At 34.9% G+C, this 22,308-nt stretch overlaps 2 protein-coding genes across 2 annotated transcripts; both read right to left on the reverse strand.

The window, feature by feature from the left end:
- Nucleotides 1–89: 89 nt before the first annotated feature.
- Nucleotides 90–15,354, reverse strand: LOC141389609 (lymphotoxin beta receptor inhibitor). Its single transcript, XM_073961394.1, has 4 exons — nucleotides 15,077–15,354; nucleotides 14,923–15,010; nucleotides 4,937–5,075; nucleotides 90–225 (listed from the first exon to the last, which is right to left on the reverse strand). The coding sequence occupies exons 1-4, from the start codon at nucleotides 15,220–15,222 to the stop codon at nucleotides 128–130; spliced, it is 471 nt and encodes a 156-aa protein (XP_073817495.1). The 5' UTR covers nucleotides 15,223–15,354; the 3' UTR covers nucleotides 90–127.
- A 532-nt stretch (nucleotides 15,355–15,886) lies between these two features.
- On the reverse strand, nucleotides 15,887–16,497 carry LOC141389610 (piercer of microtubule wall 1 protein). Its single transcript, XM_073961395.1, has 2 exons — nucleotides 16,225–16,497; nucleotides 15,887–16,165 (listed from the first exon to the last, which is right to left on the reverse strand). Exons 1-2 carry the CDS (start codon nucleotides 16,364–16,366, stop codon nucleotides 15,960–15,962), a joined length of 348 nt encoding a protein of 115 aa, XP_073817496.1. The 5' UTR covers nucleotides 16,367–16,497; the 3' UTR covers nucleotides 15,887–15,959.
- Nucleotides 16,498–22,308: the final 5,811 nt, after the last annotated feature.

The following is a 22,308-nucleotide window of genomic DNA, read 5'->3' on the forward strand; positions in this document are numbered from 1 at the left end:
GTCATTTTATATTGGCGATCCTCCATTGAATCTTTTTTTTTGAGCAGTCTTTGCAAATCAAATGATGAAAAATGATAAATGCAAAAGTTGTAGATATTGCACGTTGACGTTCAGCACGCTGCTTTTATTAGTGTGCCGTACCAGTTACCGCCTGAACATATTCGTTGTAATGCAAAAATCCATCCTTATTGGCATCGGCAATTAACAGGAATTCGTCAATGACATCTGAAATAAAAAATAAATGTGTAAAAACTTGCAAACTTTATGATATAAAAAATAAAATAAAATATATTTTAAAGTATTTAATACAAACAAGTAAAAAATAATCAATCGGCCTTGACGACACCTAAATACCCTTATTCCCTGACTATAAAAAAACAAAAAACAATAACAAGAGTGGTGGTGTCTTATCAACAGATCCCTAATTTAAAACAAACAAAAAAACATTTTCGATGGAAAAAAGTTTTGGAAGTTTCCAGCGTAAGCTTAAAGGCATTTGTGGGACCTTATTATTCCACACAGATCTAATTAACACAATCTACTGAATAAAATCCACAATATTTCAAATATTACAAGGAAAACACTTGAACGGGTCCAGTTTACGCATTGGCCGATATTACTGTCATACATGAAATACGATGGATTGGGAAAGGGGTAAAACAACACTTAAAGGTGTCGCCCTGTATTATAACTGCCATGACAGCAACAAACGAAGCATCTTACATCGCACCGTAAACTCATTGTTCCCGTCATTCAATTGCAACGGCGACAGTGACAGATTCGAAGAGGTGTGCGTTTTATTTTAACCGACAATTTATAAAGCACACCGAGAATGATAGGGTGAAAAAGAGTGTGCTATGCCGTATAAAAGCCATCTCAGCCGAGAAGGTACCACAGCAATCTATATTAATAAAAGAGTAAAGTGATTGACTGACTGACTGATTGATTCATCAACGCCCAGGCGAAACGGCTGAAGCTAGAATCCTGAAATTTTGAGTGTGGATCACTCTTGGTCCGAAGGGGTCAGATAAGGCTGGGTTTTTGGAAATTCGAACTGGAAGGGTACGAAAAGTACTAAAAGGTACTAAATATGGTACCGTTTGTATTTGGCGAACCGGTAGAGCTAGAACTTTGAAATTTGGAATGAAAGTCACTGATGGAGTGTAGGAAAGATGTACCAGAGGGTTTTTAGAAATTCGAACTATAAGTGTACGAAAAGTACTAAAGTGTACTAAATTTTTTGCCAATTCGTATTTTGTGAACGGATAAAGGTTAAATGTTGAAATTTGGTGTTAGAATCAAGGTTAAAAAGTACGGTTGACATATGGAAGTGGTTTGGGAAAAGTGTACACATGTGTACGAAAAGTACTAAATGGTACGAATTTTGGTACAATTATGATTCGGGCGAACGGATAGAGCTGGAATCCTGAAATTTTGAATTAAGGCTGTTGGAGAGTAAAAGGGAAGTAGTTTTGAAAATTCGTACTTATGGGTACGAAAAGTACTAAATGTTACTAAATTTGGTACAATTATGATTTGGGCGAACGGATAGAGCTGGAACCCTGAAATTTTGAACTAAGACTACAGTTGGAGAGTAAAATGGATGTACTTTTAAAAATTCGTACTTATGGGTACGAAAAGAACTAAATGGTACTAAATTTTGTACAATTTGAATTTAGGTTGAACGGATAGAGCTGGAGTCCTTAAATTTTGAACTAAGGCTTCCGTTGGAGAGTAAAATGGAAGTAGTTTTGAAAATTCGTACTTATGGGTACGAAAAGTACTAAATGGTACTAAATTTGGTATTTTAGTAGTAGTTTTCAAAATTATTACTTATGGGTACGACAAGTACTATATGGTACTAAATTTTGTACAATTTGGATTGAGGATGAACGTATAGAGCTGGAATCCTGAAATATTGAATTAAGATTGATGTTGTAGCATGGGATGGAGATAATTTGGAAATTCGTACTTATGGGTTACGAAAAGTAATAAATTTGGTACAATTAAGATTTCGGTCATTGGATAGAGCTGAATTTCTGAAATTTAGAATAAAAATTGCTGCTGGAGTATAAGATTGGCTACTGTTTGATTGTAGAATGGAAGTTGTTTTGAAAATTCGTACTTAAGATTTCGAAACGTACTAAGTGGTACTAAATTTGGTACAATTTGGATTTAGGGTAAACGGATAGAGCTGTAGCCCGGAAATTTCGAATTAACATTGATGTTAGAGTGTGGGATTGAGATATTTTGGAAATTCGTACTTCGTAGGCAACATTTGGAGTGTAAAATAGAAGTAGTTTTGAAAATTCGTACTTATGGGTACAAAAAGTACCAAATTTGGATTTGGGGTGTAAGATGGAGTTAGTTTTGCATATTCTTACTTAAGGGTAAGAAAAATACTACATTTGGTACAGTTTGGATTTGGGTGAACGAATAGAGCTGGAAACCTTAAATTCGTAATTGAGATTAATGTTGAAGTGTAGGATTGAGGTAGTTTTGGAAATTCGTACTTATGGATACGAAAAGCACTAAATTTGGTATAATTTGGATTTGGATCAACGGATAGACCTAGAATCCTGAAATGTGGTATTGAGATTTCTGTTGGAGGGTAGGATTGTGGTAGTTTTGGAAATTCGTACTTATGGGTACGAAAAGTACTAAATTTGGTACAATTGGGATTTGGAATCTGAAATTTGGAATTCACGGATAGAGCTGGAATTTGGTAAGGTAGTTTTTAAAATTCGTACTTATGGGCACGAAATATACCAAATGGTACAATTTGAGTTTGAGTGTTTTTTGGAATTAAGGTTACTGTAGTGCGATTTTCTAACACATTTTTTGATTTACCGACAAAAATCGGTTAAAAAAACGCAAAATTATGAATGAAAAGTTCAAATAAAAGTTGAAAACAATCTTGCTATCGGTAGAACTGCACGACTGCTTTTTATTCGTCGCTAACTTACAGAAAAACATCGGTAATTACCGAAATTATAAGCATTTCAAATTTACCGACAATTGTCGGTAACTCAAAATATGAGTTAGAGAATCGCACTACTGGTGAAGTGAAGGATTGAGGTAGTTTTGGAAAATCGTACTTATGGGTCCGAAGAGTACATAATGACGCTCAATTTGTTGTGGGGTGTAGCGAAAGTGCTGGAATCTGCATTTTTTGGATTTAGTGTGAGTATTGGTGTGCAATATTGTTCTCGCTGTTAACAAGTAAGAGTGATATACGGCTGATTTTTTTGAAAATCGAACTAAAGCATTACGAACTGTACTAAAATAACAATAAATATTGATTATAATTGGTATAAGTACAATACAATTTTCAGTGTTCGCCATTTCCATATTATATATTGTTAATTTGTTTTTTATATCCTTTCCGCATACGAAGTAGCGGGCACTTTGCTAGTTTACGATAAGAGATTAGCAGATGTCATCCGAAACGCAAAATCATCCAAAGCGTTGGGCCCATGAGTAATCTTATGCTTGATACTTATGCACCTGGATGAACCCAGAGATGAGTACTTGACAAGTATCCATATCGTTTTCGTTAGTCACCCATATTGTAACAGAAGCCACGTAGTCAAATGGACAGCACAGTTTGACGTACGACCATGTGTTGGGTTGTTTACAGTGGCTTGATTGAGACACCTCCAAAACATGGTTTTTGAACGCTTTTACAGCACCTTCTGGCGACGAAAATCGTTAACCACGCCTTTTTTTCTTGATATTCTGGAATCAAATGAAGTCATTGGATCCCCAGTCAAGGCTGTACGGCGGATGACCCATCAATTCCACGTTTTGCTCGGTCAAACACGTTTGTGTGAAAGCTCGCATTGTCATGATGCAGAATGATCCGTTTTCTCTTGTTCGTTTTTCGAATTTCTCAGGAGACTTCTGTCAAACAAATTGTAGTGTACCTCTCAGAATTAACCGTCCTACATTTCTCAAGCCGTATAGTCGCTACACGGTCACTTTTGCCGAAGAAACAGGCTACCATTTGCTTCGAAGGTCTTCTTCCATGAACAACTTTCGTTGGATTTGGCAAGCTTTCAAAGACCCAAACGGTCGATTCCTGCTTGGTTTCAGACTCAAAAGCATAGATCCTAGCTCCGTCGTCTGTGACGATCTTAGAAACGTCGTTTGAAGCACCGCGATCGATTTTATGCACAATTTCTTTGAACCAATTCACAGGAGTCTTTTTTGAGCGATTGTCCAATTTTGCAGGATCTAACGAGAAAAATCCATTTTTGCGGCCATGTGTTTATGCAATATCAAATGTTAGCTGGTGGAAGAAATGCCCAAGGATGCCTCTATCTCACTGTGTTTTACATGACGATCTCGCATTATCCGTTCCTGCACGGCATTATTTTTTCTGGCACAACGACCGATTTTGGTCGACCCTCACGACCTTTGTTTTTTGGCGAGTACCGAGCATGGTTGAATTCATTAAACCAGTTTTTCATAGTCTTATAGGATGGTCCTTTATCGGCATACAAAGATTTAATTTGATCTATACACTCTTGTGGTGATTATCTACGTCGAAAGTTGTGAAAAATTCATGGACGATTATGTTCCATTTTTTTCTGCTAAATGATTTTTTCTAGTCACTGTAAACAATACATAACATGGTTGTACGACAAACTGAGTGAGTCTAGGCCAAAAACTTTCCAAAAAATATTTCAATTGGCGCCTGGCAATACGCGATGTTGCCTAGGCCAGGTGGTTTTCGTGCAGCCCTCGTACAACGACATCAGTATAGTTAAACGTATTGTGATACAACGATTGAGTTGGTTAGGTCATATCATAAGAATGAGCGATGGTGAACCAGCTACAAAGGCGGTTCACGCATGCTTCGATGGAGTAAACATGTGGAAAAATGTAAAGCAACAAATTTTTTCATAGTTGTGCTTATATTCTGACAACTTACCTATTATATGATTCAGTTCATCATTGGCATTTTGTATGAAATTATCGCGATCGATTTTCTTAAAATGATCATCCTGATGCATAGCAGCTTGCAGTAGTTCCAAACCATCCAATGCATTGTTATTGTCACCATCATGAATCTGTAAAAATTTAAAAAAATATGAACGATTAACATGTAAAAAAATGAAGAAATCCTGATCTCTTTGGTTTGGTCACATGTTCTATTTCTGCAAAAAAGTAAAGGCCTCCATACACTATCAGTGCAAGTTCCGCCCATTTCTACAGGTTTTGAAATATTCGACAACTGATTCCTTGGAATCCTTGCATTTTAGGTATAAAGTGTCTTTGGCAATATTACTGACAACAATGCGCGATATCTTTTTAAGAAAAAATTAACCCTCATGCGAGTCACTAAACGTGTCTTTTTGGTCCCTTTTTCAAAAACGTTTAAAAAACTCCTTTAAAATGTGATCGTATCAGATCAAAATATTCTACAAAATTATTTGTCATAAAATGTTACTATAGGTCCCCGAATATACAAAAATTCTAAACCGTACCTAAACGCCAGGAATCTGCCAAAAGTAAACTCACGTTTTCGGGTTAATGTTGTACTTTATGTGAGTTTATTAAGTTTTGTCGCACAAGACTTCATTCTAGATAGAAGATTTCAAAGACAAAAATATTCTCCATCAAATTTCAATATAAGTCGCCGAATAAATGAAGTATGTATCTACTATATATATCAAGAAAATATATACATCAAGTTTGCCAAGTTTGTTTTGGTAAAAATTCATGTAACACCGCGAAATATTCATCGGAGACCCTCAATGTGGTATACCAATCTTGATATCTCGGCGAGATAAAGCGATTTTGAGATGTGTGTCCGTCCGTCCGTCTGTCCATTATAAATTGTAATCAAACTCCAGGCCGCAATTATGGACCCATCGTCACGAAATTTGGTATAGATCGATATTTGAATTGGTGATGATCGTGAAATATTTAGCGGGTGAAATGCACCAAAAACATAATTTTTATCCGATTTTGTAGATGCACTGTAGGTCGCAATAATAGGCGGATCGCCTCGAAATTTTGAATAAGGTAAGAGTATATGACAAAGAAGAAGTTTGCAATTTAAGATGGTGATCAGATAATATTTGAAGGGTTAAATGGACCAAAACTTTTGTGTGAAAATTGTGAAAATTTCTAATATACAGCTTATATCTTTATTCCTGGTAGAGACATTCCGAGCAAGTAAGCTATACTTGAAAGAGGAACGCTTGACCTTTCTATTGATGTCAATTGTGTTGGTTTACATGATAAGATAACAGAGTTACATCCTAATATACCCTGTTATTTGTTTTTAGTGTATCATAAACACGCTAGAGGTCGCAATTATAGCCCAATAATCACGAAATTTAGCACGAGGAAAGAGTTTAGGTAGTGGAAAATGCTTACAATTTTGGATGATGATCTGGTATTATTTTTGGTCTATTTTGTATGAAAAATACAAAAAAAATATTTTTGGTCTATATTTTATTTCCTGAAAATGGAACTCCTGATCTTCCCCCAGATGAAAATTGCAATAAAATGTCTGCTAGATAACGGACCTACTGCTTAATATATAATGGGTTTGATATAGAGAACCACATTTTCCCATTCCCAGTTGTTGCGTTATTGCAAATTACATGGTGCCCTAACGTTTTAATTGTCCAATTGGATTCCCCCACCAGCAAAATCAAATTTTCAACGGTTGCAAAATATCCTTTAGTAAGGTTTGCGACATTTTCTGAGTATTTCAGTCATGTAAAACTACTCTACAAGTGGTGTCCTAGGACACGCCTTTCGGACTCGGAGATAAGCTGTGTGTTTCATATCATTAAGCGTTGTCCCTTTTGGGATGTGAAACAATTATTATGTTATTATTTAAGCTTAGTGTGATACGGTTCTAGAATCCACAAATGTATTTCTTACAATAAGTTTATTTGTTCCATAAAGAAATTTTGATATGTGGACAGCTAAGCCAGGGGTAAAGGTGTAGGGTATTACATGGTCGGCCCCGTCCAACTATAGCCTTTGCTTACTTGTTTTTGAATAAATTTGTTTCGTTCTTTTTTCGAGTTGATGCATGAAAGTAACATGAAATTTTGTTTTATACGAAAGGTGTTAAAAGAAACAAGTAAAAAAGTATCAGTCGGCTTTGCCGACAGAGATATACCCTCAGCCTGTGTATATTGAAACATTTTTTTTCCAAAAAACGCATGTATTTAGGGAGTTTTAAAAATTTTGTGCGTTTGAACTGACAAAAATGTTGATTAGGTTTTAATATCAAAAGTTTTGCGGAGGAGATACTAAAAAGAATGGATCTCCATCCACTATATATGGTACCATAGGGGTTTTTTAGACCTTCAGGGATGTTTGCTCAAGAAGTATGAACTTGCCCCTGAAACAACTTTTACAATCGCAATTGAGGCAGCAATGCAAGTTGCTTCAACAAAAATCAAAGTGATTCGAAAGCAGGTCTTAAAGTGAACATGTATCCGAAATTTTGAGTGGGAGGTACCGGATGGAGTGGACAAATATAGTCCATATTTGAACCTGATCTATATCTGGTAGATATATTAGGATGTGTAAAGTATGGACCAATTCGGCCACTCTCTTCAAGGGTTATCGTACGCACAATTTTTCCGAACATTTTTGAACTTTTGTGGGGGAGGTACCTGAAGGAGTGGACCGATATGGCTTATCTTCGAACTTAAACTATGTTTGGACAAAATATTACTAAGGCCAAACTTTGGACCGAATCGGCAGACCTGTTCGAGAGTTATTTTGCCCTCCAACCTCCTCACACGGTGTCATAGGGGTTTTTTGCAACTTTCAGGCTATTTTCTCAGGAAGTATGGACTTGCCCCTGATGAAACTTATACCGTCGTATGGAGGGCAGTGAATTAAAGTTGCTAAATCAAAAATCAAAGCGATTCGAGAGATGTTCCTAAACTGAACTTTTCCAAAATTTTGTGTGGGATGTACCGACGGAGTGGAGCGATTGAGTCCATATTAAAACCTGATCTAAGTCTGGTACACGCTCCACGATGGGCAAAATATGGACCAAATCGGTTACACCCTTCAAGAGTTATCGTGCGTACAAATTTTCCGAACATTTTCGAACTTTTGTGGGGGAGGCACCGGAAGGAGTGGACCGATATAGCTCATCTTCGAACTTAAACTAAGTTTGGACAAAATATTACGAAAGCCAAAATTTGAACCGAATTGGTTCATCCCTTCGAGAGTTATCGTGCGCTCCAGCCAGCCAGACAGACAGACGGACGGACATTGCTCAATCAACTCCAAATTGTCTGAAACATATTTCGTCCAAACATACTTGGGGTCTAAAACCATTATTTCGATGAGGCACATTTTGCCCGTATGAAAGTGTATATACCCTTCGTAGCCTAAAGGCTGAGGGTATAAAAATATTCTATACAAAGTCCATATTTACATTAGGCAATTTTCCTTGCGGCAATTGTCAGTTTGTTGGTGAGAGAGAGTGATGAGAGGCAAAGGGTTACCATATACCTCACCTCTCTCTCCATCAAACGGACAATTGCCGCAAGGAAAATTGCCTAATGCAAATATGGAGAAAGTTTCACTGTAAGCCCCAGAACAAACTAGTTATCTAAGTAATACCCCGTTTATATATAACCGGATTTAACAAACCGACTGGGTTTTAAATCGACGCCTCCAAACAATAGTATGCTAAGTCGACTTAGCATGTTTTCAAGTTCTTTACATTTTTATATTTAACGTCCTTAACTTAAATTCTGTCAAATTTTGGTAATGTTCGGACAATCCGAACAGAAGTTATAAACAAATATTTACTTAGCATAGTACTGAAGGTCAAAGAAATTTCCAAACTTTTAGACCTTGTCCTGCAAAACTCGCTTTTCAGAACTAGCAAACTATTATTTGGAGGTGTCGAACGCCCTTTAACTTAAATTCTGTATAATTTTGGTAATGATCGGTCAATCCGAACAGAAGTTATAAACAAATATTGACTTAGCATAGTACTGAAGTTCAACAAAATTTCCAAACTTTGAGAGCTTCTCCTGCAAAACTCACTTTTTAGACTTAGCATACTATTATTTGGAGGTGTCGAAATGTCAATTCCATTGCTTATATTTCAAACAAATCCTCATAAAGAAGGTTAACCCTGCAAAAAGCTCTAATATAAACAGCATATAAAATACTTTAAGAAAATGACGTTACAAAATTAGATATTATAGGTAGAAATAATTTGTTTAACTTTTCAATTTTATCAGAGCAGTAGTAGCTGCCATCATTATAGTATTTAGGACCATGCCAAAATCATGTACTCGTATGTTAGGACTCGTATGTCAGATATATATTCACTGGACAATAGCCGTAGACTATCCCCGCATTTTCACACACAATATCAGGAACCTGATAATCCGATCTGGATTATCAATATTTTCTCTATATATATTCACCATAGATATTCCAAAAACAGTTTGGATTGAGCACACATAATCTTCTGAAAGAATTTATTATGAAAAACATCAATAAAATATATTTTGTGACCGCAGATAACCATAATGTGAATAAAAACGGTAGAATGTGGTGCTAAATCATATATAAACAATCGAAAGCTTCTGGAGAAGTTAAATATTACAGCTACAAATTTTTTTTGTTCAGAGACTCATAATTAAATTTGATTTGAAATATTTCCTTTTTTTTTTTGACACAATCTCCAAAAATTTAAGTATTTTAGGAGATTTTAACTCAGTATGAAATAAATTTTAATTAAGAGTTTAAAATTTAACAAATAATGTCTACCTACAATTATAGATGGGACTCTACCCGGTATTTACCCAAAATATGGGTAAATACTTGGTAAATACCATTTAAATACCCTTTCAGGGTGTTTATTTGGGTATTTAAAAAATATAAAAAACAACAAAACAAACAAAAAGAATTTTAAGTTGTCAATTGAAAAATAATTTCAAATAAAAGTAAGAACCGCTAAAAAAAAGTATTGTGCTTGTAATACAAAAATCTGTTTGAACTGTGGATGAGGTATGCGTTAATACCTAAAGACCGTTAAAAATGGAACAATAAAATTTAATCGTTTTTAAGATGGGAAGACCTAAAAATGAACGAATATGGAAGCATTTTGCAACAAATCCAAACAACTCAAAAGCAGTTCTTTGCATATATTTCAACACAGCTTATAAATTTCCAAATGTTAACAAAATTGCAAAACATTTGGTCAGCTGCGTCAAGTACCCAATTACGTTAAGAAGTGAAATGATTCCAAGTGAACAAAACACCCAATTGCAAAATTCAAACCACTACAGTGATGTTTTAACTCCTCTTTCACAGTCAAACTCGAGCCTCAAAATATGCGATGAATACAAAGAGAGCCTTCAAGAGAAACTTGCCAGAACAATTATTGTACCTGGAGCTCCTTTTTCAATGGTTGAGCATCCACTTTGGCAGCATTTTTTCGAAGAATTGAATCCTTCATTTAAGTTACTAAATAGAAAGACAATTTCCAGCAAGTACTTGAACAATATATATGATGAAACTTCAAAAAACATTACTGAGCAAGTGAAGGCAGCAAGTTACATGCATCTGCAGTGTGGCGGTTGGAGCAATCTGCGCAGTGAAAGTGTAATCAACTTTTTAATCTCAAAGCCCGTGATGGTGTTTGTCCGAAGCTTGGCAACTGATAACAACAAGCACACCTCTGCATACATATATCGCGGAAGAGATTATTTAAGTAATGAATGTATACGGTGAGCACAAGTTTATAGCTCTCACTGGCGATAATGCTGGGAATATGCAGGGTGCATTTAAAGAGGTCCAAAAGGTATACCCTCAAGTAGTACCACTAAGATGTGTAGCCCATTGCCTTAATTTGCTTAGCGAAGACTTTTTAAAATGTCCCTCTCTGAAGAACTGTTTTTTACAAGTTATTGATATAATCAAAACTATTAAATACAGTAAAGTCCACTCGTGGAAAGGATCTGGGGAGCAGCTAAAACTCCCAGTTAAAACGAGATGGGACAGTTATGCTACTTCATTAAAAAGCTTGGTGAACAGTGAAGTATCGCTTCAAGCCTTGGCTGTCCATGAAAAAATAACCCTGAGTCCAACAACAAAATCATTGTTACTCTCGGAATATTTTTGGAACACGTTAGACATCAATTTACAGCTCTTCCAACTTATGGCTGAATGGACAACCTTTTGCGAATCAAATCAACACAGTACACATCGAGTGAATTTTGCATTTAAAGACATTCATTAACAGCAACAAACGAAATTAATGATGATGAAAAAAAAAATTATTTTCATCCTTCGACAAAAGGATGAAAAAATCGATTAAACCCATACATTTGGCAGCAAGTGTACTTGACCCCAATAGCGTTGGGTATGATTTAAATTCATCTGAATTTTAATCGCAATGGAATTTATTCATGATATGGCTTTAAAATTTAATGTAAATGTAATGACGGATCTAGCAAACTATAAAGCTAGAGAGGATCTGTGGTCAAAAGATGTTGTGTGGAGCTGCGTACAAGAAATATCTCCTACTACATGGTGGAACAGTATTTGCGTCACAAAAGAACTTAGCAGGATAGCGGTTCGTATTTTGACTACTCCATGCACATCAGCAGCCACAGAACGGTCATTCAGCCCTCAAAGTTGCATCCACACCAAAAAGAGAAACAGATTAAGTGCAGATACTACTGCAAAAGTATGTTTCATATCTCACCATTGGAATCTCTGTAATAGAGCAAAAAATCCAAGGTGTAATTCCCAGAAAAATATATGCCCTGAGGGGGAAATCTTAAATTTGTCTCCATTATTGGTATTACCTACTCTACGCCTAACTCTTCCATAATTTGTGTTTGAGTGAAACTGATAGTGACAGTGATGTTATGATCTAATATTGCAAAAATAATGTGTTTCAATAATTGCTCTGTTCCAGAACCTGCAAGAAGCAATTTTTTTTACTACGATAACATTTTTTCCTTTATGTTATCGGAAAAAATAGTAAAAATTAGTAGATTCTTGCAGTTCTGGAACAGACCAAATATGTTTACTTCATCATTTTAACTTGTTCTGTATGCTGTTTAACTGTACATTAATAACATTTATTATAAAATGGACCATATACTACTTCAGACTGCATTGTGTCCAAAATTTCTTATTTAATAGTTTTTACCCACAATTTGGGTAAATACCAGGGTATTTACCCATTTTTACCCAATATACCCAAAATAATGGGTATTTACCTATTGGGTATTTACTCATTTCCCATCTCTACCTATAATATCTAATTTTTAACGTCATTTTCCTACCAAACTGTTTTACTTAGATATCTAGTTTGTTCTGGGACTTACAGTAAAACTTTGTGTAGAATATTTCTTCTTTTAACACCTTTCGTCTAAAACAAAATTGCATGTTACTTTCATGCATCAACACGAAAAAAAGAACAAAACAAATTTATACAAAAATTGGTCTGTTCCAGAACTGCAAGAATCTACTCATTTTTACTATTTTTTCCGATAACATAAAGGAAAAAATGTTATCGTAGTAAGAAATAGTAGCTTCTTGCAGGTCCTGGAACAGAGCAAATATTTGGGTGTTTTGTTGGCACACTTGATGTATATATTTTCTTGATATATGGTAACATGGGGCGCCTTCGCCACGTTTTTGTTCAAAACGTTCTCATATCTTGACTATAAGTTTTAATATATAAATGATCATAATTTTGTTATTAAAATATTATTTTTGAGAATTTACAAAATGTCGATATTGAACATTCTCCAACGGACTCTAAAACCGTAATTTACCATACTTCTTCCTTAAATACCAACATTATGCAAAAAAGGAACATGTTTTCTTTTGAACAATCAAAAATGATTTTAAAATTCACAAAAAGTAACCGATTCTAGCGGTTAATTGAAGTAGGTACCTTGAATTTAGGTACAAAAATCATAATATAACTAAAAGAAGATACGTTTAGGATAATATTTGATTTTAACTTCACATTATAGTGTGGTATATCTATGGTATAAAGAATTCAAGTTAAACATGACAAATTTCTAACATTAACCCACCACGCCTCTATCATGGCGTAGGCGCCCCACCCCTTACATTTTTCAAAATATTAATATATTGACATTTGCAATTGTTTTTTTCATGCGAATTATTGGGATTTGTGTTCTTCAGTAGTTGTCTTCAAACGGTATAAAATGTGTTTTTGATATCACAAAAGGTAAGGAAGATATCACAAAAAATACCTACCATAATTATTTTTCCCAATACCCTGAAAACACAAAAGCGCGTGCGTCCGCTATCATACCTATGACACAACTGCCAACTTTTGGGAGATGATAGGTCTTCATTAAACTCACAATTTTGCCTTTAACGGAATTTTTCTAGCACTTATATTTTGCGAGAAAATAGGCGCTGGCGTAGCCGCCCCCGTATATATATATATATATATATATATATATATATATATATATATATATATATATATATATATATATATATGTAGATACATACATGTTTTATTTATTCGTATAGATGGGATTCTACCCGGTATTACCCAAAACATGGATAAATACCAGGTAAATAAATACCCGATAAATTTCTTTTTTTGGTGTTTATTTGGGTAAATAAAATTTTATTTTGAAATGAAAATTTTGTTTTTCTGTCAAACAGAAAATCAAAAGGAATACCAGATAAACGGCTTAACCACGCGGACTAAACTTTGTATATGTCAAATTGGTTGTTGGAGTTACTTGTGCGAAAAATTTAACGATGAATGCAAAAATTATAGCTTTGCTGAGGAGGACTTAAATCTCAAGATTATCCACTGAAATCGTGGGTTAATCCATCTGATATATTATAAAGTTTGGATCTCGATCGAGCATTAATGTTTTTCCGCTCTCAATCCGCTCTAAAAACTCTCAAATATCAAACTAATGTTGTCACAATATATGAGAGATTTACCACAAAATATGGACCAAAATTGGTCATATTTTAACTTGAACCGTATCCAAAAAAGGTAATTTTATTCATAGTGAGTTAAAATTTGCTAAAACAGTACGTTTTCGCATATATTTATACTTATCTACTACTTATGTGATTTTAGTTTCTGTAGTTTATACCCACGTATTGGGTAAATACCAGGGTTTTTACCCATATGTACCCATTTTAATGGGTATTTACCATTTGGGTATTTACCCATTTCCTCTATCTCTATTTATTCGGCAACTTATATTGAAATTTGATGGAGAATATTTTTGTCTTTGACGTCTTTTATCTAGAATGAAGTCTTGTTGGACAAAACTTAATGAACTCAGATAAAGTACAACATTAACCCTAAAACGTGATTTTACTTTTGGCAGATTCCTGGCGTTTAGGTACGATTTAGAGTTTTGGTGTATGGGGGGACCTACAGTATTTTGATCTGATACGATCACATTTTAAAGAAGCTTTTAAACGTTTTTGAAAAAAGGACCAAAAAGACACGTTTAGTGACTCGCATGAGGGCTAATTTTGTTCATAGAAAGATGCCCAGCATTGTTGTCAGTAATATTGCCAAAGACACTTAACACCTAAAATGCAAGGATTCCAAGGAATCTGATGTCGAATATTTCAAAACCTGTAGAAATGGGCGGAACTTGCCACACCTATTTAGGTTACTTCCCGATGTAAACTTTCAAAACGCCTATACACGTGCCTTCTTTTTTTCGGTACAATTTTATAATCTGTGCGGGTTTTCTTGTAAGTTTAAAAAAGTTCAATTTTGTTGTACTGTGTAATAATCTTACAATTTATAGTATTATTAACTTTTTCTACAATCCTTGACTGTTTTTCGTTCACTATGCTTACTAAACTCTTCTGTAATGGGCAAGTTATATTGTCGTTTAACATTACTCTTTTATTTACCTTGAAATAATAGAAATTCTTCTCCTCTTCTGACATATTTTCAACCGAAGCTTTTATACCCATTTCCTTCAAGTCATCTTCGATGCGGCTAAAAGGCAAAAGTAGGACAACCATAAATCCAAATCAAAATTAATTGACTAAATTGTCTACTTACTGCTCTTCATGGGTTAAATGTTGATCCACTTTACGTTCACTACGCGGATGATGGGGGCCACGTTTAACTGCCAGCCCAAAGTCCAGTGTTTGACTTAGTGTAACAATTAATAATAACAAATTTCTTAACATAAATCGATCCTGCATATTGTCCACTGTTTTAAGAATATTTCCTAGTATATTTTATTTAGTTTCTTCCACTATTTTTAATTCATTTGTAAACAATTCTCTTCAATACTTGTAAGGCTTCAGCTGATATCGAACAAACAAAATACTAATGAAAGAAAATAACAAAAAATCTGTGTTTTCAGCTTTAATGCGCATGTCCGGAAAAAGGATGTAGATATGTACATACATAGCTAATGGAAGATTACATAAGGGTGGCAACAATATTTAGTCGGTGGCTAGTTAACACTAGATGGAGCTCTGCTATAAAGTAAAATAATTAAAAAAATACACCGTAGTGCAATGGCCGACTTTCAGGGTTCGATTCCTTGGCTAGGAAAAATCAAAATTTTTCAACGGTGACAAAAGCCCCTCAGTGTAATGGTGGCTTACATTTCTCAAGTATTTTTATTTCTCTACAAGTTGTGCGTTTCCGAATCGGCAATAAAAAGGAGGTACCATATCATTGATATGAAGGATGCCTCCCGTTGTCCTTTAAGGGATGTTCTTGGGAGGTGTGTTCCCGTGCACATAATAATTTCCACAAACATCGCAGAAGGAACAAGGGGACTTCACTCATATCAATAATTTACATTTCCATATAAAATAAAAGAATCCATATTTTAATTTATAATAACACATGATCTAATAGACATAGAAACACGAATAATTTATTAGTGTTTTTATTACAAAAATGTCTTCCCGCAATTTCCAATATTTCAGTAGAAACTTCTATCCATGTGAGTGTTTAGCGAAAAGTTTCTATACATGCCGCAACGATGCAATTCATTGGAAAATTTCTGAGACAACGGATGATAACGTGATGGAATTGTATACGGATTCGGAGCATAGTAACCATATTCGGAATTGCAAGTACGATACATGGTGTTCTGATCAGCTTCTATACCATAGCCTTTGAAATTATCTAAAATGTAATGTAAGTTAAATAGAATGTTTTTAAGAATGATTGTTTTCTCTACTTACATGGACACTTATTAACACTTTCCCGAGTCTTCAGCTCCTCATAGAGTCTGGCAGTTTGCACAATAGGTTTACGTTTGAGAAATTTCTGATATTCAACTTCGGGATTAAAGGTTTCTATTAAATTGCACTGATTGTCGCACATTCTTGTTAGGGCTAAACAAATTGAATATACTGTTTACGAAGATGTCTTTATACTGATATGAATTGAAATCTGTTTTGAAAAATAAATAATAAAAAGTTTCCTTGACAACCGAATGATTGTTTTCAATTTTGGTATATGGCACATGCCCAAATACGTCCGTATTCCCAAAACGTTTGTGGTGAAAAAAGTAGAACACAAGGCACATTTATATAAGGTAAATGCATGAATTACAACAACTAACAAATTTATAAAAACAATATTTTTGTTCATGGTAGAACAAATATAAGGTAAAGTTAATATTACAACAAATACAACTCGAACAACAACCACAAAGGAATTTGTTTTTGTTTGTAACGTTACTGCCAGTTGTATTTGTAAACAAAATAAGGAAATGTCTATAAATTATTGGAATTTAAAAAACTAATATTTTTTCACATTTGATTGAATATTTTGGAAAACATGAATGAAATCTCGTTAGATTTTCAATTTGAATGTTTCCATATCATTCCACTAAATGCATTATTTCTCGCAGAAAGTATAATTATTGGAAATATGTTTGAGGTCGCTGGAAATTCAATGAAAAAGGAGAAGCTGTTTCAATGTCTTGCTTTTGAAATCAAAAAACACATGTTTATTAGGGCTTTATTTTTTTAAACTTATCAAAATACCACACCATATTAACAAATGTTGTACCGCCACTATATGCGGTGTTTTAGTGCGCGGCACGTCGTTCGGACTTGGAGGAGGATACATGTCATTTATATGAAGAAGTCTTTATGGGAAATAGTTTTTTTCTGACGAATATATTTTTTCTTCAAAAAATATATATCCCTAATATAAATCGAACATAGAAATAAATATAACAAATGTCGTAAGGAATTTGACACTAACATTATAGCCTAGTTCAGTCAGCTGGGTATTGCTGTTACCTTTTCTTGTTCTACCATGATTGTTGTTATTGAAAATTAAATGTTAAAGAAAAAATTTAATAATAGGGTCGTTCTAAAAATTTTCTGAGGATAAATACATTTTGAAAATCTTCTAAAATAGAACACATTTGAATCAAAATGTAAATATAAAGCATTCAAACCTGTCGTTTAGGGTGAAAAGAAATATTTTATGGTAGAAAATTTCGAAGTTTCAAATTTCATGAGTAGACCCTATTACATTTTGGGAACCAAATTTACAAAAAAGTAAAAATACAGCTGATTGTCACTTCTACCTTATATAAAGGTGCATTGGGCGGAGCCAATTTCGAACTATGGTGCCCTTTTCTTTTTATTCTTTTTATCAAAAGCAGGCAAAGCAAGCAGGCGAGGCAGCTTATGTACCCAGGCCTTAATGTTGTTGAAGGCGCCTTCTATATCCCGGAAGGTGGTCATTCTAAGAAGAGTTGCCAGACTGCAACCGAGGGGTTTTGGTTTGGAATTTGATTGTTTCATTTGCAATTTTATCAATATGCTGTTTCCACGAGTGTGCCGTAAGGAGATGGACAATCGTATACAATGGCAACTTGCGCAGACTAGGCTGCTCGTCTTGTGGCCTCTTTGATAGCTCCTAAAATTGTTTAAAAAATCCAAGTCTTGTGGCCTCTTTGATAGCTCCTAAAATTGTTTAAAAAATCCAAGTCTTGTGGCCTCTTTGATAGCTCCTAAAATTGTTTAAAAAATCCAAGTCTTGTGGCCTCTTTGATAGCTCCTAAAATTGTTTAAAAAATCCAAGTCTTGTGGCCTCTTTGATAGCTCCTAAAATTGTTTAAAAAATCCACGTCTTGTGGCCTCTTTGATAGCTCCTAAAGTTGTTTAAAAAATCCTCGTATTGTGGCCTGTTTGAAGGCTCCTAAATTGTTTAAAAAATCCTCGTCTTGTGGCCTCTTTGATAGGTCCTAAAATTATTTAAAAAATCCACGTTTTGTGGCCTCTTTGATAGGTCCTAAAATAATGTAAAAAATCCACGTTTTGTGGCCTCTTTGATAGGTCCTAAAATAATTTAAAAAAACCACGTTTTGTGGCCTCTTTAATGGGTCCTAAAATTGTTTAAAAAATCCACGTTTTGTGGCCTCTTTAATGGGTCCTAAAATTGTTTAAAAAATCCACGTTTTGTGGCCTCTTTAATGGGTCCTAAAATTGTTTAAAAAATCCACGTTTGGTGGACTCTTTGATAGGTCCTAAAATTGTTTAAAAAAATCCACGTTTGGTGGACTCTTTGATAGGTCCTAAAATTGTTTAAAAAATCCGCGTTTTGTGGCCTCTTTCATAGCTCCTGAAATTGTTTAAAAAATCCACGTCTAGAGGCCTCTTTGATAGCTCCTAAAATTGTTTAAAAAATCCACGTCTAGAGGCCTCTTTGATAGCTCCTAAAATTGTTTAAAAAATCCACGTTTTGTGGCCTCTTTAATGGGTCCTAAAATTGTTTAAAAAATCCACGTTTTGTGGCCTCTTTAATGGGTCCTAAAATTGTTTAAAAAATCCACGTTTTGTGGCCTCTTTAATGGGTCCTAAAATTGTTTAAAAAATCCACGTCTTGTGGCCTCTTTGATAGCTCCTAAAAATGTTTAAAAAATCCACATCTTGTGGCCTCTTTGATAGCTCCTAAAATGTTTAAAAAATCCTCGTCTTGTGGCCTCTTTGATAGCTCCTAAAATTGTTTAAAAAATCCACGTCTTGTGGCCTCTTTGATAGCTCCTAAAATTGTTTAAAAAATCCTCGTCTTGTGGCCTCTTTGATAGGTCCTAAAATTGTTTAAAAAAATCCACGTGTTGTGGCCTCTTTGATAGGTCCTAAAATTGTTTAAAAAATCCACGTGTTGTGGCCTATTTGATAGGTCCTAACATTGTTTAAAAAATCCACGTGTTGTGGCCTCTTTGATAGGTCCTAAAATTGTTTGAAAAATCCACGTCTTGTGGCCTCTTTGAGAGGTCCTAAAATTGTTTAAAAAATCCACGTGTTGTGGCCTCTTTGACAGCTCCTAAAATTGTTTAAAAAATCCAAGTCTTGTGGCCTCTTTGATAGCTCCCAAAATTGTTTAAAAAATCCACGCCTTGTGGCCTCTTTGATAGCTCCTAAAATTGTTTAAAAAATCCACGTCTTGTGGCCTCTTTGATAGCTCCTAAAATTGTTTAAAAAATCCACGTCTTGTGGCGTCTTTGATAGCTCCTAAAATTGTTTAAAAAATCCACGTCTTGTGGCCTCTTTGATAGCTCCTAAAATTGTTTAAAAAATCCACGTCTTGTGGCCTCTTTGATAGCTCCTAAAATTGTTTAAAAAATCCACGTTTTGTGGCCTCTTTTATAGGTCCTAAAATTGTTTAAGAAATCCACGTTTTGACAGGTCCTAAAATTGTTTAAGGAATCCACGTTTTGTGGACTCTTTGACAGGTCCTAAAATTGTTTAAAAAATCCACGTCTTGTGGCCTCTTTGACAGGTCCTAAAATTGTTTAAAAAATCCACGTCTTGTGGCCTCTTTGATGGGTCCTAAAATTATTTAAAAATCCACGTCTTGTGGCCTCTTTGATGGGTCCTAAAATTATTTAAAAATCCACGTCTTGTGGCCTCTTTGATGGGTCCTAAAATTATTTAAAAAATCCACGTCTTGTGGCCTCTTTGATAGGTCCTAAAATTGTTTAAAAAATCCACGTCTTGTGGCCTCTTTGATAGGCCCTAAAATTGTTTAAAAAATCCACGTCTTGTGGCCTCTTTGATAGCTCCTAAAATTGTTTAAAAAATCCACGTCTTGCGGCCTCTTTGATAGGTCCTAAAATTGTTTAAAAAATCCACGTCTTGCGGCCTCTTTGATAGCTCCTAAAATTTTTTACAAAACCCACGTCTTGGGGCCTCTTTGATAGCTCCTAAAATTGTTTAAAAAAATCCACGTCTTTTGGCTCTTTGATAGGTCCAACAATTGTTTGAAAAATCCACGCGTTGCGGCCTTTTTGACAGGTACTAAAATTGTTTAAAAAATCCTCGTCATGTGGCCTCTTTGATATCTCCTAAAATTGTTTAAAAAATCCACGTCTTGTGGCCTCTTTGAGAGTTCCTAAAATTGTTTAAAAAATCCACGTCTTGGGGCCTCTTTGAGAGGTCCTAAAATTGTTTAAAAGATCCACGTCTTATGGCCTCTTTGATAGGTCCTAAAATTCTTTAAAAAATCCACGTCTTGTGGCCTCTTTGATAGCTCCTAAAATTGTTTAAAAAATCCACGTCTTGTGGCCTCTTTGATAGCTCCTAAACTTGTTTAAAAAATCCACGTCTTGTGGCCTCTTTGATAGCTCCTAAAATTGTTTAAAAAATCCACGTCTTGTGGCCTCTTTGATAGCTCCTAAAATTGTTTAAAAAATCCACGTCTTGTGGCCTCTTTGATAGCTCCTAAAATTGTTTAAAAAATCCACGTCTTGTGGCCTCTTTGATAGCTCCTAAAATTGTTTAAAAAATCCACGTCTTGTGGCCTCTTTGATAGCTCCTAAAATTGTTTAAAAAATCCACGTCTTGTGGCCTCTTTGATAGCTCCTAAAATTGTTTAAAAAATCCACGTCTTGTGGCCTCTTTTATAGCTCCTAAAATTGTTTAAAAAATCCACGTCTTGTGGCCTCTTTGATAGCTCCTAAAATTGTTTAAAAAATCCACGTCTTGGGGCCTCTTTGAGAGGTCCTAAAATTGTTTAAAAGATCCACGTCTTATGGCCTCTTTGATAGGTCCTAAAATTCTTTAAAAAATCCACGTCTTGTGGCCTCTTTGAGAGTTCCTAAAATTGTTTAAAAAATCCACGTCTTGTGGCCTCTTTTATAGCTCCTAAAATTGTTTAAAAAATCCACGTCTTGTGGCCTCTTTGAGAGTTCCTAAAATTGTTTAAAAAATCCACGTCTTGGGGCCTCTTTGAGAGGTCCTAAAATTGTTTAAAAGATCCACGTCTTATGGCCTCTTTGATAGGTCCTAAAATTGTTTAAAAAATCCACGTCTTGTGGCCTCTTTGATAGCTCCTAAAATTGTTTAAAAAATCCACGTCTTATGGCCTCTTTTATAGCTCCTAAAATTGTTTAAAAAATCCACGTCTTGTGGCCTCTTTGAGAGTTCCTAAAATTGTTTAAAAAATCCACGTCTTGTGGCCTCTTTGATAGGTCCTAAAATTGTTTAAAAGATCCACGTCTTGTGGCCTCTTTTATAGCTCCTAAAATTGTTTAAAAAATCCACGTCTTATGGCCTCTTTGATAGGTCCTAAAATTGTTTAAAAAATCCACGTCTTGTGGCCTCTTTGATAGGTCCTAAAATTGTTTAAAAGATCCACGTCTTGTGGCCTCTTTTATAGCTCCTAAAATTGTTTAAAAAATCCACGTCTTGGGGCCTCTTTGAGAGGTCCTAAAATTGTTTAAAAGATCCACGTCTTATGGCCTCTTTGATAGGTCCTAAAATTGTTTAAAAAATCCACGTCTTGTGGCCTCTTTGAGAGTTCCTAAAATTGTTTAAAAAATCCACGTCTTGTGGCCTCTTTTATAGCTCCTAAAATTGTTTAAAAAATCCACGTCTTGTGGCCTCTTTGAGAGTTCCTAAAATTGTTTAAAAAATCCACGTCTTGGGGCCTCTTTGAGAGGTCCTAAAATTGTTTAAAAGATCCACGTCTTATGGCCTCTTTGATAGGTCCTAAAATTGTTTAAAAAATCCACGTCTTGTGGCCTCTTTGATAGCTCCTAAAATTGTTTAAAAAATCCACGTCTTATGGCCTCTTTGATAGCTCCTAAAATTTTTTAAAAAATCCACGTCTTGTGGCCTCTTTGAGAGTTCCTAAAATTGTTTAAAAAATCCACGTCTTGTGGCCTCTTTTATAGCTCCTAAAATTGTTTAAAAAATCCACGTCTTGTGGCCTCTTTGATAGGTCCTAAAATTGTTTAAAAGATCCACGTCTTGTGGCCTCTTTTATAGCTCCTAAAATTGTTTAAAAAATCCACGTCT

Source organism: Musca autumnalis, unplaced genomic scaffold (assembly GCF_047663935.1).
Source record: "Musca autumnalis isolate F117 unplaced genomic scaffold, ASM4766393v1 scaffold_1, whole genome shotgun sequence".
Classification (NCBI taxonomy): Eukaryota; Metazoa; Arthropoda; class Insecta; order Diptera; family Muscidae; genus Musca; species Musca autumnalis.

Coding starts and splice junctions, on each gene's coding strand:
- LOC141389609 (XM_073961394.1), bottom strand. CDS start 15,222: ATGCAGGATCGATTTATGTTAAGAAATTTGTTATTATTAATTGTTACA. Junction 15,011..15,076: donor CATTTAACCCATGAAGAGCA/GTAAGTAGACAA, acceptor TTTGCCTTTTAG/CCGCATCGAAGATGACTTGA. Junction 5,076..14,922: donor AGAATTTCTATTATTTCAAG/GTAAATAAAAGA, acceptor AAATTTTTACAG/ATTCATGATGGTGACAATAA.
- LOC141389610 (XM_073961395.1), bottom strand. CDS start 16,366: ATGTGCGACAATCAGTGCAATTTAATAGAAACCTTTAATCCCGAAGTT. Junction 16,166..16,224: donor AAGTGTTAATAAGTGTCCAT/GTAAGTAGAGAA, acceptor ATTACATTTTAG/ATAATTTCAAAGGCTATGGT.